The sequence below is a fragment of the Ornithodoros turicata genome, chromosome 8 (genome assembly GCF_037126465.1).
Source record: "Ornithodoros turicata isolate Travis chromosome 8, ASM3712646v1, whole genome shotgun sequence".
Classification (NCBI taxonomy): domain Eukaryota; kingdom Metazoa; phylum Arthropoda; class Arachnida; order Ixodida; family Argasidae; genus Ornithodoros; species Ornithodoros turicata.
The window spans coordinates 14897883-14917643 of record NC_088208.1 but is presented as its reverse complement, the minus strand read 5'-3'; the positions used below and the strand labels follow the sequence as shown (position 1 = coordinate 14917643).

General features: G+C 45.2%; 2 protein-coding genes across 2 annotated transcripts in view; both read left to right on the top strand.

The window, feature by feature from the left end:
* Window positions 1-5443, top strand: part of LOC135366509 (2-acylglycerol O-acyltransferase 1-like) — a 30433-nt gene extending 24990 nt beyond the window's left edge. Inside the window, exon 5 of the mRNA XM_064599222.1 lies at window positions 4588-5443. Within this exon, the coding sequence (XP_064455292.1) occupies window positions 4588-4739 (152 nt within the window). The 3' untranslated portion in view covers window positions 4740-5443. The remainder of the gene's footprint in view (window positions 1-4587) is intronic.
* A 2937-nt stretch (window positions 5444-8380) lies between these two features.
* LOC135366508 (uncharacterized) lies at window positions 8381-14045 on the top strand. Its single transcript, XM_064599221.1, has 4 exons — window positions 8381-8466; window positions 11477-11531; window positions 11634-11646; window positions 12252-14045. Exons 2-4 carry the CDS (start codon window positions 11480-11482, stop codon window positions 13912-13914), a joined length of 1728 nt encoding a protein of 575 aa, XP_064455291.1. The 5' UTR covers window positions 8381-8466; window positions 11477-11479; the 3' UTR covers window positions 13915-14045.
* The last annotated feature ends 5716 nt before the right edge of the window (window positions 14046-19761 follow it).

The following is a 19761-nucleotide window of genomic DNA, read 5'->3' as shown; positions in this document are numbered from 1 at the left end:
CTTGCAAGCCCACTGGCCTAGCATCCATTTGACATGGTCATGACACTGGCCTAGCATCCCGACCGAAAACTGCTAAAAACGCGTATTTTTCGCTCAACCGGAACTGAACCGAACGATTTTTTTTCTTTCTTTCGCGTCGAACCGAACCGAACCGGAACTGAACCGAAATAAATTTAGGCGGCTACCTGTTCGCGAAACGCGACGTCGTTAGATGGTGGCGGAAATAGACGCGCGTTTCCGCCGTTGGGAGGGGAGAGACGTCGAGCCAAAAAAATTGCCATGCCGGTCTCTTTCACGACGTCGGCGAGAGGTGGCGAGAACGATGCACTGGCGACCAATAAGGTGACAGAGAAAAGCCACGCCTCCTGAGTTTTCGTATGCTTTGGACGGCGGAATGCCACTGCGGTGAGAACGTGCAAATCGTGCGCCTTGACGCGGCGGCGGAAGTGCGCCTCTACTTCCACCGCCCATTCACGACGTCACGTCGGGCGTCGCCAAGTCAGAGCTGGCCCTGAGAGATAGGGACTGCGATTTACATGGCGCATTTAAAAACAAATTCGAAAACCGAAACTGAACAAAACTACAACCCAAGTGCGCGAGGTATTTCCTCCTCGCAGCTAATTGCATTTATTCAGTCGTGTTAGTTTTGAGGACGTCCTTTTGGGAGTTGTAGGCTTCCTCGTAAGCGATTTGTGTCGTCCAGCAGCCCCAAGTTTTCATTTTTGGCTGTGATAATAACGGACAGTCGCTGAGCATGATGTAACAGGGTGTATACGATGAATGAGAGTACAATATGCTAGCGTAACGTTGCACCGGAAATTCAGATCTGTAACACGCAGTGTTGCTGTGAACCACTGCTGTGTCGGGAACGACAACAGCAAAAGTACGTTTGTGTTGTTTGAGAATCGTAAGGATGTGCTTGCTTTTAATCCATTTCAATCCGCTCAAAATTCACTTTCCCGAACCGGCATAAAGCGGTTCGAATCGATATTTTGCGCTGCTGCGGAGCTGAATGCGAACCGACCCAATATGTCTGAACATCAACCCGAACCGAACCGTAAAAAAATAACCGTTTCGATCACTGGTACAATCACACAGTAGTAAGCTCCTCTAGGTATTGCTGCCCGGATCGCGAGATCCCTACAATGACTTCATTTGAGAATAGACCCCTACCTGTCTGTAAACAAATGACGTCATAGTGTTCGGCAGCGCCACGAGTTTGGTAGAGCTGAACTACGTTCAAAGCTAGTGGCGAACATGGTCGCGCCCGAAGGAGGAGGAGGAGGAGGAGGAGTGTCGTTGGGAGGAACCCGAGAGGTCTGCCTGCCTGATTAGGCGGCATGTTTCTCGGGAAGGGAAAGGTGGTGGAGAGGAGGAGAGGAAAGGGTGAAGTGGAAGACCGAGCGGAATCCGCTCGGGGGGAGGATAGCTGCGTCCATGGGCCGACTTCAGGGGAACTGTGCCGGCATACGCCTATTACACATCTGAGGGAAACCCAGGAAAAACCCCAGACGGCACAGCCGGCCCGCGGATTCGAACCGCGGGCCTCCCAATCTCCAAGCGCACGCGTTACCGCTGCGGAGCTGGTGTCGCGCCCGAAAACCACGGTCTTGAGGGGATTACGATAGTCTCTGAAAGGGACGCGACCTTCGGTCCTACTTTTCTTTCAGCGAACAATTGCCCATTCGTGGAACCCAGCTCTCCCCATACCGACCTGTTTCGGTTTCGGTCTGTCTATATACCAACGTCATGATGACGTTTGTCGGGTAGAGGTTTATTACCTGATCTAGAGTAATAAATTAATGATTCCACTTGATATGTCCCTACATATGCTATACACGTGACAGACACTTACTAACAATGTACCTACGCCCACCGAACCCTCATTCAAATCTGCATGTTTGAACACCTTATCGAGGGAAAAGGAATCAAAACAAAACAACACGCGTACAGGCTTCCTCGTCGGTGCAACGAAGTGATATCGCCGAGCTATTGTTCTTCGGGACCTACCTCGTGAAAGCTTGCAACTGTATTGCAGCAGGTTGTCTACAGGTTCAAATTCCTTTTATTTATGCATGCGTCTGTTAACTTCCATTGCACATGAAGAGGTTCCATAGAGGTTGCGAGAGAACATTGAAAGTTTATACGGAGTGGTGCATTTTTGACGGTGTTGACCTATGCTGAAGTTCGGAAAATTACGATGAAGTGACACTTCAGCGACATAATGCACATTTATTTATTTACTATATCGTTATCCCTACCCAGTCATTACAGGAGAGGGGCGAAGAGAACGATATAATGTAGCCTATTGGCAACGTAATGACTGTATTGATTGTTACATTCCAACAGTCACAAATAGTGAACGGCAATCACTACAAGAACCCAAAGACATGAAGCCGTTTTCATAACTATTACAGCGTCCATAGTAAGTCCTTCCATGCACGCCTTGGAATAAAACTTTAATAGTCACGTGAATATTAAAGTTTTATTCTAGACAGTGCCTCATTTCTGGCACTTATTGTGTTCTCACTACTACCAGGCTGGACTGCGTATTGTTTTCTTCATCGCCCAAGTACAATACCCATAACAATGAAGTAATTATTACAAGCCCAGGGACATAGGATTACCGGATTCGACAGTTTGATCAGGTCATCATTGATAGATTTGCAATCCTTTGTGCAAAATTACTACTATTTTGCATTCACGAAAAAAAAAAAAAACGTCGTTTGGCAAACAATTCCACTCACCAATAGTTATGGGAAAACTTCAAATAGTCTACACGAGACCTGAGCAGGAGAACAGCGAATAAAATGTGCTCAGTATACATGTTATAAATGAAACTACCATAATATACCGGCTGTGTCACGAAGGTCGCTGGCTGAATAGTTTTATTTATTTATTTATTCCTGTTACGTTTGAACTCTCCCTTTTACTATCCGGCAGGGAGCCGCAAAAGTGTATCATAATATTTATTTTATTATTTACCATTGCTTTACTACTTATCATTTGCTATTTATTATTTAGATTTATTTTTCGTAGAACGGGAATCACTCGATTCCCTGTGTTGCAAAGCCTCCATTGATACAAAGGTCCAGTTATACCTTTGACCTAGAAGGTTTCCCTGGTTTTGTTTTTTAAGTTGACATCATCATCCGTAATTTCATTCTCGTTATTGTTGTTTCTGGTTCTGAGCAGTGTACATTGACACGATAAGGAACGGCGCCGTACAGGTAGCTGTTCATTGCGGGCTTAGTAGGCGCCATTGCGTTATGTCCTCGAAATAGCTTGCTATATGCAGTCCAAACAAAACGCTATGTTTTGATGCCTGTATGACACGATTCGAGTCCTACTTTGTGGCACAGATACGCGTTCAGCCATTGCGTGAATAATATGAATGGAATGGATGGATTGAAGGCGGGCACACACAGCGTTTCGATGTAGTATACAATTTAAAATATGGAAAGTTCAGAGTAAACTGAAACATAGTTTAAAAAAAAAACACGTATGATTACGTCTATGATTACGTATATACTCCGCTAGGCCGTCGACGGAAGCCGAAAGAAATTCCGAGGCAGGCCACAAATATGGACGGCACAAACTGGACTACACAATCAGAAGACGCAATCAGTTCGATCGCTGGCGTCAGCACCTATACCCTGAGTTATTTGAATTGAAAAGAAATGGCGTTGTGAAATGCTATATGGTTCCTCTTATTGCAACATCACTGATACGTGACGTCACGGAACATCTGGTCAATAATTTAATCTCAGTGCAAAGGGAGATTAGTTTTTCGTTGTTGGTGTTCCATAATACGTACTTCACAAACGTTATTCGAAAGTTGCGAATGTATTTAATTGTTCCGTTTCTGAACTCATACCTGTAACGTTACATTGTCGTCTTGTAAATATGCAACGAAGGCTGTAGACCTCTACCCGAGAAACGTGATCATGACGTCGGTAACAGACTGAACACAAATAGACAGACAGACAGACAGAACAGAAAGGTAACAGACAGAAAAGTAAGATAAAAGGTAAGAGGTAACCGACTGAAACCGAAACAAATCTTCTGATTTGTTTCGGTTTCAGTCTGTGTACCAACGTCATGATGACGTTTCTCGGGTAGACATCTATTGGAAGGGGAGAGCTCTGTTACACGAATGGGCACTTGTTCGCTGTTTGCTATTGAAATAAGTAGGACCGAAGGTCGCGTCCTTCTCAGGGACCATCGTAATCCTATCAAGACCGTGGCTTTCGGGCGCGACCTTGTTCGCCCCCTGCTTCGAGTGTAGTTCAACTCTACCAAACTGGTGGCGCTGTCGAACGCTAGGACGTCATTTGTTTACAAAGACGAGGGAGAGGTCTATTAGTACTGAAACCGAGAGAAAATGTTTGCAATGCCTACTGATCAATACCATATGGAAGATATTCTTGCAGTACATCACTAATGTTTTCAAGAATTGCTGCGTTTTGCAGGAGGACTGTAAGCTGGACGTAGCAATATTTTTCTTTACTTACACTAGCTATAGTATTCACGTTGTCGTTCCAGTGATCTTCGTGAAACTACTGTGTCTTTTTTTTTCTTCTGCAGTTGGAAAGCCTATTCACGTGAAGAGGAAGGAGGCGCCAACTCAGGAGGACATCGAGCAACTACATGCGGAATACGCTAACGCCCTCACTCAGCTGTTTTACGAACATAAGGGCTCTTACGCACCTTCCAGTGCTCCGCTTCTCATCGCCTGAAATGTGTTCCCGAACGGTGTAGTTTATCGGTTCCCTGGAAAGCTATGAAGAACGCAAAATGAAGTCTCACAGACTACTACTACTACTACTCTACTTCTATTCTATTCTAAGTGTCACAGAACTTTACGTGTAACGTACTCATAGTTGTTCTCCAAATATTGTGTCCGTCGTGCTGAGAGAATTCAGTGACTTCGCCTATGTTCCTGAAGATACCAGTGCATGTTCCCGGCAGCGTTGGAAACCCATGAAGTACTAAGATTGGTGTCGTGTCGTTTGTGCGTCCTTCATTCTCAGGGTTTTGAAGGTGGATGAGGTACTTACTCCTGTCGTTCAACCCATGAACCCAATGCTGGAATACTTTTGAATTAACGGGATGACAGCAGGCGGTTCACGGAGCTTCGCTTGTGTCGTCCTCCATGAATATTTACATATTTACATCTTCTAGGTCGTAAGTTCGTGCTCGATTCAGGCTTAATGTCATCGTGGCATGGATCAGCACAGTAGCGTTGGAAACACAGCGCAAGTAAGTCAAGTTAAACGGCGGCAACCAGCAAAGTTCTGCGGCTTTTATTGAGCTATGGCCACCTGCCATCCCGAAGCACTATCGTGTATAAACAGGCAAGGATTGTTTGACCCACCATTAAAAAAAATATGCGAAATAATAATAAAATAAGAATGCAATAAAGCAGCGTGACTTCGCAACATAGCGCTGGTCTGTGTTTCGACAGCACGAACAACAGCCATGATGGTTCCTTTCTGAGGAACTCTCAACGTGCAGTATAGTACATAGTACTGTGGGCGTTTTCAGCGTTGCGAGTTGTAGGGTAGGCGATGTTCGGAAGGTACTATCGGGCTATTCGTTTGTAGCATGATTTTTGGGCATTTTAAAGCCCAAGCTCGTCAGGCTGAGCTCGTCAGCCCGGCGCATGGAAGTGACAGGATCTTGGGTCGGCGCTAACAGTGTGTCTCGGCGAGACATCAGTGTTCCACGGAGACAGCGCGACCTGTGGACGCCGCAGTGCAAGCCAGCAAGTACATATACAAAAAAAAAAAAATAGCCGAAGCTCTGTGGCTGCACGTTGAGCATATGCTTAAAAATTGATCGCGCACTCCCAGCAGAGGACAGCCGTTTCGCTCTACTTGGAGCTTGTCAGCCGGCGCATGGAAGTCACTCGATCTTGGGTCGGCGCTAACAGTGTGTCTCAGCGAGACATCAGTGTTCCACGATGACGGCGCCACCTGTGGACGCCGCACTGCAAACCAGCAAGTACATATACAAAGGAAAAATAGCCGAAGCTCTGTGGCTGCACGTTGAGCATATGTTTAAAAATTGATCGCGCACTCCCAGCAGAGGACAGCCGTTTCGCTCTACTTGGAGCTTGTCAGCGGGCGCATGGAAGTCACTCGATCTTGGGTCGGCGCTAACAGTGTGTCTCAGCGAGACATCAGTGTTCCACGATGACGGCGCCACCTGTGGACGCCGCACTGCAAGCCAGCAAGTACATATACAAAGGAAAAATAGCCGAAGCTCTGTGGCTGCACGTTGAGCATATGTTTAAAAATTGATCGTGCACTCCTCCTCCGATCGTGCACTCCTCAACTTATGAACATATGCTCAACGTGCAGCCACAGAGCTTCGGCTATTTTTCCTTTGTATATATATATATATATATATATATATATATATATATATATATATTGAAAAGTTGGAGTTGGGTCGGACGGCTACGTAATTATAGTGAACGTTGAGATAAATGGAAGACAGAAGACGAAAGTAGGGGAAGTAACAAAAAGGGTTTATTAAAACGAAAAATGGTTTATTAAAACTTAAAAGTTATAAAGGTTAGGGGCTGTATATACGCAGGGTATGCGTACACATATGTATGAATGTATGTATAACTTAGTACAGATGAACGCGAAAAAGATATAGACTACAAGTAATGAAGAGACTATTGAAGGAAGCAGTATAAGCCGATTCAAAACAATTGCTACTTTTAATACATTTTGAAAAAATTAAATGGGAAGTACTGGAACTAGATTTAGAGTTACATTTAGGGGTCGACGTTTCGGCAGTCAGCGTCGCCTTCAACAGGACTAAGCTTGAAAATAGGTGACAGGGGACTTATATACAAGAGAGAGGGGGAGGGAAGAGGGGTACCGTACACGTGGAGCGGCGAAAGTAATGTTTCAGGAGGCATTGTTGCTGGTCGTCTGTTGAACACTTGCAGGGGCGTTGGTTGTCTTCCAGGAGAGTTCTTCCTGGACGTCCGATAAACCTGAAACGATAAAAAGAGACCGCAGAAAGAACGGAAGAGGGTCAGGGGATTTGGTCTATGACTATGAGCTAAGGCTGCGAACTGTAGACAATACGCCGGGGTCCTCGTTTATCGTGGACTGGAATTTGTGGATTAGGAATGACTCATGCTGTTGTCTGCTGTATATATATATGTATATTTTGCCGTTTAGTAACGGCCCACACCTATCTATTGAAAGGCAAAGGCCATTGCATGATAAGAGCATGCTATATTGTACGTAGGAGTAAAAACCGGGACTGGTGTACTTAAAAAGGAGAAAAGAAAAGGTAAGGAACTATACTTAACGTTTCGAGCAGACTTGTGCCTGTTACCAAAAAAAAAAAAAGAACTAAATACGTTACTCGTTACCAACATACAAAACTAACGAGTTCTCGTTACCCAAAGGTAACGAGTTATTTTACGTTACCGCGGCATACTTAGAGGAGCCAACAAACATGCCGTCACTTGCCTTCAACTCATTATTAATGAGGAATTGCACTTCACAAGAAGCTGGACTTGTCAGGTGACAAGTTCAGCCTCTCCGTATTATCTCCAACTCCAAGAAACTGATACTCGAAATTTACATCAGTGATCTTCGTTCTCTTTTGTGTGAAGACATCTGCTGGGGGTGGTCGGATATTATGAAAACACAAGGAAAGACACTGGTTCTCGTGCCACCGATCACCAACGGTTCCTAGAAGCAGACAAGGGGCTGCGTCATAATTGAGGGAGCTCAGAACCTTAGCAAAGACAAGAAAAGGCTACAAGTCGAAACGCGTTTGTGGTGCCCATTCTTGGGAAGGAATGATGGTCGGAGATTACGGAAAAAAGAAAGCGAACAACACCTCCAGCGAGGGACTGCAATAATACTTTGAGCGTGGTCGTGGGTCACACAGGTCAAATCTGCACGCATTGCGCCACACGGAGTGCCGAAATGTGCTCCCCCGCGCTGGAGAAAAGGAACGACTAACGCCAGTAACGAGTTACCAATTTTTTGTAACTGACTCCTTTGCTATTACCATTTTTTAAAAAGTAACTGAATCGTTACTTGGTTACCAAAACAAGTACCGTTAGTAAGTAACGATTTACTTGTAACGAGTTAGGCACAACTCTGGTTTCGAGCGGACGCTCTTCGTCAGAAAAATTGTACCATTGTACGTATATACTGGGTGTGTTTCGTCTCAGGTTTGAACTTAGCACTCTCCCATTCTCTTTCCGCCATTTACATATATGTCGCGTGTTAAGCTATAATGTTGCCAATCACAGAGGTACAACGTGGTATTCACGGGGCAACCGATACGAAGGTTATCTCATTGTTCCCGCAATTGTTCTCATTGTATATGAGGCCGCCTTTATCGTGGGAATAGTGTATAAAATAGGCGGGCGTGGATCTGTCACCAACCAGAGGCGGATCCTCGACGGACGACCTACGTGTAAGTCACTGCTTGGTATTCTTCCCGTGAGAATGCTACTTTTTCTCTATTTTTCGAGCCAATCAATCAATTAATGTAAATTCTTGGTCAATGACCCGGTGTCTGAAAGCGCTGCGTTGTATTGTACAGACTTCCGTATTCTTCGTAAATATATTTCAAAATTTCATAGTGCAGTCAGCTAAGGGCATTTTTATTCCCTGTTAGCGGATTGAACTTTCTGTATTAAGGTGTACTGGGGTAGCCAGTTTGACTTCGTCGAAACTCACATCCCCATTTTTTTATTTATTCACATCACATCACATCCCTGTTAGCGCCGCGAAGCAGCTGTAGCTATGAGCAGCGTGTGGACGTGGACAGATAGAGAGAGGACAGCAGGAATCAGTGCGGGGTTAGTACTACGCGCCCTGGGCCGACTTCAGGGAGAAACTTACCGACATTCGTCTGCAAAGTCCGCCGGAAACCCCCCCCCCCCCCCGAAGCATAACAAGATCTTGGCCCAATATTGGACCAATATTGGCAATGTCGTCCCAATACTGGACCAAGATTGGACCAATATTGGACCAAGATGATGTGCTGCTTGGGCCAGGTCAAAACCTTGAGCGCACGGCCGGTGGTAGGATAAGAACCCGCCATCTCCCAGTCTTCAGCACGGGATGACGCCGAAATAAATCATGTAAAAATAAAACGTTCAAAAATACATCTCTTAAATATCAGATTTGCAAAATAAACTCTTCAATATAAATCATGAGAAAATCCACGCTGTCGAAATAAACGCCGAAAAATAAACTTTGAAGAATAAACGCTTCGAAATAAATCTTTTAACATCCATCGTCCCTGATTTGTGGAGAGCCGACGGCTCTACGTCCGCCGCGGAAAATAGTACCCTCCTCGCGCTTGGGGCTAGCCAGGGCTATAACTGTGAACGAGGATTTCGATACATCGGAAGTAGGTTGTCTGTCTGTTTGTGTTCCGTGACCAGTTTTGCCAACTTAGAAGGAGGTAGGGGGGGCGGCTGATATAATTCGGAATGACGGATGCCCGGGAACGTATTATTCGGTGAAGTTCTGTTTTAGCAGTGCAAGAAACGCGCGACATCGGTGTAATATAGTCTAATATAGAGCCGACTATCAAGAGAGTTTGGCCATTCTTTGGTATGTTTTCTGATTTTGCGTTTCTCTTTTTCGTGTGCGTGCGCGCTTTCTTGGCCTTTCTTTTACCAGTGGGAATGACCGTCGCCGCGCAATCCTCCACAGCGCTCAGCTGACTCAAGGATCAAGAGTATACCTGGGTAAATTACTTCTACAATGTAATTAAATTACATTACTCCAGTTAGAATTTAATTAAATTACATTACTCATTACTGCAATTGAAAGGAAATAAAATTACATTGCAATTACTACGAAAAAGTAATGACATTACAATGTCAGAGACACAATGAGACGAAGGAGACACAATGTATCACGACAACAGGAAGATTGTCAGGAGGATGGGGCCCGTAAACAATGGTTCTCCAGGGCTACAAACCGTTGGCCTAGCAACGTTTGTTTGTGGGTGCCCTGCCTAAGGCAACTGGCTCGTCAAAGGGAATTGACGTTCCACGTGCCGATTGAGTGCGTCACCGTTCATGGTGCCGTTGGAATTCTTTTCACTCGCCAGTCCCCCAACTCTATTTCTGCCAAGTGCCAACACAGAACACACACTCGATTCTTTTGTAAAAAGTAATGAGTAATGTCATTAAAATTACAGCCCAAATGTAATTAAATTACGTTACAAATTACCTAATATCAAAAGTAATGCATTACATTACAAATTACCAGAATAAGTAATTCATTACTGTAATTTCATTACAATAATGCTATTACTACCCAGGTATGATCAAGTGTGCGTGTCCTGTATTCATACGCGCATCGTCGTCATCACTTTTAAGCTGGATATTTCGAAGTCCTAAGTTGTTATGTGATTGATAACAATACAAACATGAGCAAGAAACATCATAATAGCATGTTTCGCCGAAAAGAACATCGTGTCGCCCATACGGCTATCACTACTTTGATACGGAGCGTTACCTTCCTAAGCCTAACCATGATTTATTTTAACAGCGTTTATTTTGAGGACGTGTATTTTTAAACGGTTTATTTCAGAAAATGGATTTCGAAGGGTGGAATTTTAAGCGTGGATTTTTTAATGTTTTATTTTAAAAGATTTATTTCGGCGTACAGCCAAAAGTGTGCGGTTGTCGATTAAACTTTAGCTGTGTTTGAGACTTTGTGTTGTGTCGTCTGTTTTTCGTCTTTTTCCCAGTCTCGGGTTTTCGTCATGGATCTTAGCCACCAGCTCGCTTGCTTTTTAACCATTTTATCGAAAATTTGAGCAATCCAGATCAAAGCTGCGTTTTTTTCTGTTTCTTTTAGTCTTCGCTTTTGTTCAACGTACGTAGTATTGCATATATTAACATTACATATTATTAGTACAAAGTAGTATTATACGTGGGTTGCCGAGTTCGAACGGCGCCGCTGGAACCGTCATTCAGAGCACAGCAGTGACGACCTCCTGAAGTGATAATTGAGGAAATACGCGTACATTTCATTTTTACGGAGCATTTAACACAAATGTAGACCTAAAAGAGTAACAGGGAGAACTTTGACTCGACTTGGCAAGGTAAGGTTGGGTTAGGTTAGGTCGTTACGCAACAGCGCGTTAGGCTAGACTGGGTGCAATAAGAAAGAAAATATGGGGAGTGTAGGTTTCTGCAACCGCGAAGCCCTGCATTCGAAGTTACTTATGTATGAAGGTAAAGTGTACAAAGCACAGCTAATAAAGTAACAAAGTGCTGAATAAGTGCGCAAGGTACAAAGACGGGTAATGTCAGAAAAACACAGGCCACCCAGTAGTATGAAACGGAAGCCTAGCAGGGCTTCACCGAGAGGTTATACTCAAGGGGCCACTCACTCTTAGCTATTCCTTCTTCTGTGTTTCTTCATTTTATTCACGCTGTATCTCATCTATCCAGGACATGAAGTTCCACCTGTTTATATCCTTGGCATTCCTGGCCACGGCCATTGCCCGTGAGTTTTACGCGTTATCTGTTAAAAATTATGCGCGTTTAAACCGACACGTTTCTTTAACTATGCCTAAATTTAATTCTTTCTTTCTTACTTTTTTTTCAGATTGCCACTGCCTGTAAGTACCACATTTACCTGGCATTCAATCGATTCAATTTCAATTCAATTTGAATCTACTTTTCTCCGCTTGTATTCTCTCAAAATATCTTTTCTCTATGTCATCTCGAACTGTCACAAAGATTAATTTACAGTTTTTGAGAACTACAACATCATGTGGTGCTCAGTATACCAACGCGTCTGGCAACATTGCTCCCCGAATGTCCATTTCCATCTCCTCACCACAACTGCTGGCGGTCTTCCAACGTGGGGCGGAGAGGGGATACGCGCGCTGTTTCTAGGAGACGGACATTTGTGCTCCTCTTGACACAGCGTACGCCTTTTTGAGACAGTTATGCAGTTTTGTTAGTTGCCACGAAAGAGGCGTACGACTTTCCACGAGTCAGGAGTAATAACGATAAGTGTTACGTGTTTAAATTCTGCGTTGGAAGGGGGTGATTCGAGGGGGCCATGAATTACAAAAAAAATATAACTTATATTTTGTCTCTTCTCTTCCTCCTCTATCTTTTCTTGCCGCCAGATATCCCCACGCACATTCTGAAGAGATAATTATCCAGTTATCCAGAAGCATCCAATTATTTCACCACTATTTTTATTCCACTCCAGAGACACAGAAGACGACCGGCCCGTAAATTTAGCTGACCTCGAAGATGAATACATCGTCGAGACGTTCAAGAACATATCGCAAACTTTGAAGAACAGGCTCACTGCCCTGGTAGTCAGGGCTCTACAGACGACCCACGAACTGAAGAAAGTCGCCGGGGACGGAGGCAAACACCTCAAGGAACACTTGAAAGAATTATGGCGGGAAATTGCCGAGTCGAGAGATCAACTGAAAGAGAAGCTTCGGGAAGCGTTCGTACCTGCGCAGTACTCCTTCGAAAGCCGGCTGCTGCGTCGCTTCAAGCCCGTCAGCGCAAAGCTGCAACGAGTCCTCGCACAACTCAGGGAAGGGTCGAAGCTCGAGCGGATCCGCGGAATTCTTAGCGATATCTACGAGGAAATCAGGGGCAAACTTCGGTTCCGCAAACCTCGAGCTGCCGAGTACTCCGAAGATGTCGCACCTGTCGAAACCGAATACATAATCAAGACCCTGAAAGAGCTACGCGCGGCGGTCAAAGACAAGATGGGAGTACTCTTCGACAAAATCAAGGCAAAGGCCGCCGAGGTGAGACGTAGTATCGGAGATAGAGCCAAGGAAGTAAAGGCCGAGCTGAAAGCCCTTCGAGAGAAGCTAGCCTCAACCAGAGACGACGTACGCGATAAGGTTAAGGAGATCTTCAGGCCCTCTCAGTACACCGACGCGGGCTTTGTGGGAGAAACTTTGAGGCCACTCCACGAGAAATTCGAGAAATTTATGAGAGCCACGAAGGATATGATCGAGGACGATGCCGAGAAAGCAAAGGAGCTGCTCCAGGAACTCGAATCGGAGATCGAGCGCGTCGTGAACGCATTGGGCCTCTCCACGTACACCGCAGAACAGGACGCAACTGAAGACGCCCTAGCTTTCGAGCAGCTGACCATCGTACTTCATAACGAACTTCTCGATATCATTGCAAAATTGGAGGGCTTGCAGTCCGATGAAACCCCGAACCAGGAGGCGATTGAGGAACAGCTACGACGCCTTGATGAGCTTAAAAAGAAAGTGAGAGCCGTGCGACAACAACTTCAGCAGCCAGCGAAGTACTTCTTTAAACCCGTACTCGAAAGATTAAATAATATTTTCGACAGGTCCGGCGCCAGGCTTCTCGACTTTGTCGAAAAGGTTTCCAAGGCAGCACGAGTTGTGAAACATGCACTTGGTCACGTGTCTAAGCACGTCAAGCATTCGTTCGGGAAGATAAAGGGCATCGTCGCGAAAGGTCGCGATCAAGTGAAGCAGCACGTGAGAGATGCTCTGGGGAAGCGAGATGACACGACAGAAGCTGATACTTATACTACGACCACGGCCGCAACAACAGATGACGTCCAGGAGGTCTACACAACAACAGATGACGTACAGGAGGCGCACACAACAACAGATGACGTCCAGGAGGCGCACACAACAACAGATGACGTACAGGAGGTGCCCACAACAACAGACAACGTCCAGGAGGTCTACACGACAACAGATGACGTACAGGAGGTCTACACAACAACGACGGACACGGATGCCGACGAATCGCGAAGTACTACCTCGGAACGTTATTGGACAACTGCTGGCTTCGAGCTAGATTCGGCAACTGGCTACCCGAGCATCGGTGATCCGGTCGACTACGAGGAACCATAATCCCCGCCGCACTTTCATCAAGACATTGTGAAGGACTCTTCCTCGTTCCTCGAAAAAGATATTGTGTGTTCATTAGGAAATGAGAATTGCGGATGTACAGATAGTTATTATGTAATAAATGCGATACCGTAGTTTTGTAAATCTAAGGTTCCATAGCTAGACTGTTCACGGTCCGCTTCCGCTCGTTACAAAGTCAATACATGCGATCTCAAATCAATAACCGTATATTCCACGTGTTCATCGGTAGTCGCGCTCAGAGGAGGCGACTTCGCATTCCGCGCTACTCGCACAATTCGATGAATAACGAAACGGGTATATTGCGAGACACAGCCTACCCGGTCAAGAAACGACATCAGAAAATCCTGATGTTAACATCAGGCTGTAATTTGGGGCCTTATGTCCTGGTGTTACACCAGACCTTGACGTCCTGATGTGATAGCAGGCTCTGATGCTTTGATGTCACGCCATCTCTCTCGACAATTAGTTTTCCTTCTCACATATCTCTTCTCCCACAGCCACACTTTGATATCCTGATGTCGCGTTAGAACGTGCCCAGGCATGCAGGTGTGCGCATATGCAAATGGAACAAATGTTCATGCGCGCGAAGGGCCATTCCAATCCCATTCCAATTCCAAGGGCCATTTGGTCCTCTAGGGCACACGGCAGAAAATAACGTGCTAGAACACAAAATAAGCGTTTTTTTTTGTAAAACATAATAATTATTACAAAGACATATTTTTACTATGTACTTACTATCAAACAACTCCAATACGAGCTCCTTGCACGGCACTAATACGCACTTGCTAGAGATGTGTCTCGAAGATCTTGCTGTGATACTTGTGCTTTTGTGAGTACTTGTGTTGCTGCAAGGGACCTAGAAATTACGGGGGAATGATATAATAAGACAGTCAATTATGTTCTTCAATAATTATCTTAAAGCGAGCTGCATTTGGCAATCTGTACGCTTTCTCTAACAATCATGTAGCATGCCGACCTTGGTCTGGCGGACCTTTCCATTCAATAAATATATATATTCCCCCACCCCCTCATGTTTCTCGATGGCTTCTGTACACGAACGCAACCCGCTCACTCGAGTCTCATCGGAATGTCAATAAACGACTTTAAAAAGATGCGCGCGCCACCAAGCGCGTGGCGCTAAGCAGCATGGGAACTCTGAGGGCCACTGCTCCGTCTTTCTTCTTCGGATATGGTTTATCACGACTGACGCTGTTGCTGCGCACACCGGGAATGTTGTTCTTCTTCCTCTACCTCCGCCTCTGGCAGTATCGTCATACTTCAAGCAAGGTATATTTAAACAGGTAGCATAACTCCCATAGGCCCCTGTGTCTTCAGAATGACGTCATGATAGAGACGGTCAGCGCCATCCATCCGTTGCGCGGACTACTACGATTGTAAATAAATGACGTCAGAGACGACGTCACTAGTATGAATATTAAGTAGTGCATAATTATCCATGCACGTTTACATTGGCCCGGCCCACTTCACTTGCCTTGTATTCCCTTTTCCGCGCCCAGTCAACAATGACAGACGAGAACACAGAAAAATAAAGCATATCAGATTTAATTAATCATATCAATTCCAAATACATACAGTTATCACAGATTTTGACAACTCCAAACAGAAACGCATCGTGATGACCATAGAGAAATTAGGAAGGCTCACATAAGGCTCATTTCTCACCTAGAGCTATACGTACACCTAGTGATTAGACGTTTGCATTTATTCAATAAGTGGCAGTTATAGGTCCATTGCAACAAAACACGACATCGTTGGTACACAGTTGGTTCCTGCTAACACTCACACCATCATGGCCGCTCGTCCCATGACGAAATCCTTTTTTCGCGGGCCCAGCAACATGGGATCATTGTATTCATCTGTTGACTCGTGTTAATCTTGGTTTACAGCACAGAGATGTGAATGTCGCTTCCTGTTTAACCCAAAGAGTGTACGAACTCCGTATTACAATGCACGGACACACGGTACGGATACAGAGACGCACGGATAAACAGACCCAACTGTGACACATGCGCAAAGGAGCAGGATACGGAAATGTACTGGAGTGGTAGATGATCTCGTATATGTGCACGAGCGGGGTAACAGAAAGCTTTTTCTACATTGAAATTATGAATAAGCTATTAGTACACACAAGCCACGCCCATGTTGTAAAATTTTTCTGTTTACAACCGTACCTGTACTGTCAACACCCAGGATCGCTCGCGCCTCTTGCTGGTGGCCTTGCCGATGGGTCTGATTTGGTATTTTTGCTTGTTTTCGCTACCAGTTTAGATATACCTTGCTTCAAGGCAATCGAAGTTCCCATGAGCCTTTGCGTGCCACTGGTGGCGCCACTGGTGGCGCTTTATTTTTGAAGCGTGATGTGGGCAAGCTTATGCTTGTCCCATCCTACAGTTGGCAATATTTTTCTAAAATGGTCTATTCAATTTGTCGCGATATCCGAGGGTTGATCAAATATAAGCGAGACTTTTGTTGTAGAGCGCGTTCTATCAATTGGCGCTCGCTGCCGCTTGTGCACGTGCTAGGTAGGTGGGTCAGTATAGTCACGTGAGAAGCCGGCCGGTCCCGTTACATTTCTTCAGTAATCCGTCATACGATATCTGAGAAAGAGGTACACCCGTCGATCGCGCAACGTATTCTTCTAAAGTTTCACGCTCGCGAAGGTGCAAAAACGACCGAAATTTTGCACAGATTGACGGCACAGTTCGGGGTCAAACACTTGTCGAGGCCGCGTGTGTTTGCCTGGCATAAGGAATTTGTGGAAGGCCGTGACGAGGTTGAAAACGGAAGCCCAGACTCGGCTGTCGGCTGGCAAGGTGCTTGCAACTGTTTTCTGGGGACGAGCGCGGCATTTTGCACATCGATTTCTTGCACGATCCCCAACTAGACACAAGTGTTTTTTCCCTAACGTTGTTTCCATAACTAACAGCACACTCTGCTGGAAGCCTCACGTTGAATCTGTACATAAGAAACTAGCATATATGGCTGTCACATTCTAATGAAATGTAGAAGCGTTTATCCATTGCGTATATTGAGACCATTGTTCTTTAGTTCCATACTGAGTCACCTTACATACTGCCCAGAGTCCTGGGGATATACACATTTAAGACTTATCTAGCGGACGTGATAAGATCGCAAAAACGAGCTTTGAGAATTATCATGCTCGCTCGCTATCACTCTCCCTCGAGAGTTTTGTTTACAACACTAGGCATCCTTTTAATAGAGCAGCTGATAGCTCAAAAATGGGGACGTCTAATACATAACATTATAACGAACGGTGACCCAATTCGTATTACTTGTTTACAACAGCCCCATAGGCTCACACGTCTACACACAAGTTTTATGTTTATTCTCCCCATAGAAAATAATGTCTATGATACTCGCGTCATAGAACATTTCGGGGTCGGAGTTTGGAATATGTTACCGATAGCGGTAAAAACCGCACAACAGTTTCAAAGTGTGTTGAATGAATATACAGTCAAACTCCTTTACAACGAAACTGAGGGGACAGCAAAAAAAAAAATTGCAGTAAAGGTATTTTCGTTAAAAAGGGTGTCCATTATTGGACCTATAGGGCTCCAGCGGGACCGCAAAAAAATTTGCTGTAGTGGTATTTTCATTAAAAAGGTGTTCGCTATCAAGGAGTTTGACTGTAATTATCATTCGTCTGTGAGTATATGGTTATTGTAACGTAGAGTTAGTGATATATCCGTCTGTCCCTGCGTGCGTGTACCTTACCGATTGATGTAAACGTACATTGCTTTGTTACAGTGTATCGTATTAAATTATTTAATGTATAGTGTACAGTAGTTGTTATAGCGTTATGAGGGAACTTATAATGCAATGCATGTACTACTGCTGTTACTGCTGCCAATTGTCAAATGTGAATTTCTTGTAGAGGACCCACTAGTAGCTTAGGCTAATGGACCACACAGCTTGGTACGTATTTTCCCAAGCAAGGTGACGGAATAAAATAAAATTAATGAATTTTTAAAAATAAATATGGCCAAATATGCAATCATGTCGAATATACCATAACGTGCAAAACATGCATTTATATGCACCGTAGAACCATATTCTAATCGGTCCCAAACCACGAGCAGAAGATGTTTTTACGTCGTTCAGTTACGAAACCACATCGAGAAAAAAAAAACATCTATTTGCATGAAAATCCGCGTGATAATACTAGTGATAACGTTATCAGATGCTGCGAAGCATGAACAGAAATAAGGTTAACACTGTGCCTCCTGCAGGCATGCAGGGCACCCCCTTGCAGAGGTGGACCGAGAACGAAAAATCTTACTCCGGTAAGGGGACAAAAGTAGCCGAAGCTCTTTGGCTGCATGTAGCACACGTGTTTATGAGTCCCAAACGTCGCCACACCAGCACTGGACAGATGTTTCGGCCTTATTGCACCATCGTCAACAGTGCGCAGGTGGGTGACGTCTGAACCAGTGGCGACGGAAGTTCATGTGGAACGTGCTGTCCTTCTGTAAGGGTGAGAGATTCACCTCTCAAAGCCCAGTTCGAAGCCAGTGATGTATTACAGGAAGAAATGTCCGCTGTTAAAAAAAAAAACAAAAAAACAGCTGTCCAGTGCTGATGTGGCGAAGCTTGAGTCTTATAACCACATATGTTCTACGTGCAGCCAAAGAGCTTCGGCTACTTTGTCACGTCGAGACTGGGAGGTACGCGGGTTCGAATCCGGGTGCATGGTCTGGAGTTTCCCTCAGTTTTCCTCAGACGCTGTCAGATATGTCTGCACAGTTCCCTTAGAAGTCGGCCCATGACGCACGTTCCCCCCGGAGCGTTAGTCGTGACGTTGCCCATCTCGGTGAGGTCGATAACGGCGAGCCCTTTCGCAAGCACCACCAGCATCTAGAAGTGTGAACCAGGATTTCAGCACACGGGAAGTAGGTTTTCTGTCAGTATGTGACCCGCGGCAGGTCTTGCTAACTTAGTGCGGGATGTTTTCTGATTTGGCGGGCTAGCTAATCTTTTTGGCCGACTTTATCTCTCTCTGCCTTTCTGGCATAATAAAATTCAGTGTGAATGACCGTCGCCGCGCAGCCACACAATACTGCCATAGCCATCATCTCTCCCCCCCCTCACCGGAAGCCTCTTAGCCTCGGTAACAGCTCAGCGCTCAGCTCGCTCAAGGGTCAAGAGTGCGCGTGTCCTGTATTCATACGCGCGTCGTTCTCATCACTTTTAAACCGGATATTTCGAAATCCAAAGTTGTTATTTGAAGAACTGTAACTCATAACAGTACAAACATGAGTAAGAACCATCATAATAGCATGTTCCACCGAAAAGAACATCGTGTAGCCCATAAACCAGGAGGTCGGGAACCTTTACAGCTCGAAGGGCCATATTTCAACCACCCACCCCTCTTCTCGTCGACTTTTTTCCAGGGCCCGCAGATGAGATTCGAACCCATTCTAAAGTAAGTCTAAATTTGCCTGTCGAAATTATTAATCGCCGTTGAATGACAAGCTGACCATTACACAAGTGCAACTAATACTGAAAGCTTGCTTGTTGCGCTCAATAAGTTATGGTACGAGAATACGACAAACACCTTTTGTTAATGTTAAGCGCGGTAAAGGCAACACACAGAGCACACTTTTGCTTTAGGAATTCGCCCAGCTAAACACCAGGATTTTTGCCGTGCGCTAGCTCGGTGTGCGCCAGGCCGCAACTGCAGCGCAGCTGGGCCGCGGGATCCCGACCCCTGCCATAAACCGTGTATTCACACGAGCGACATCCTCACGGAATATTCTAGTGGAAGAAAAAGCGAAAACACTGCTTGCA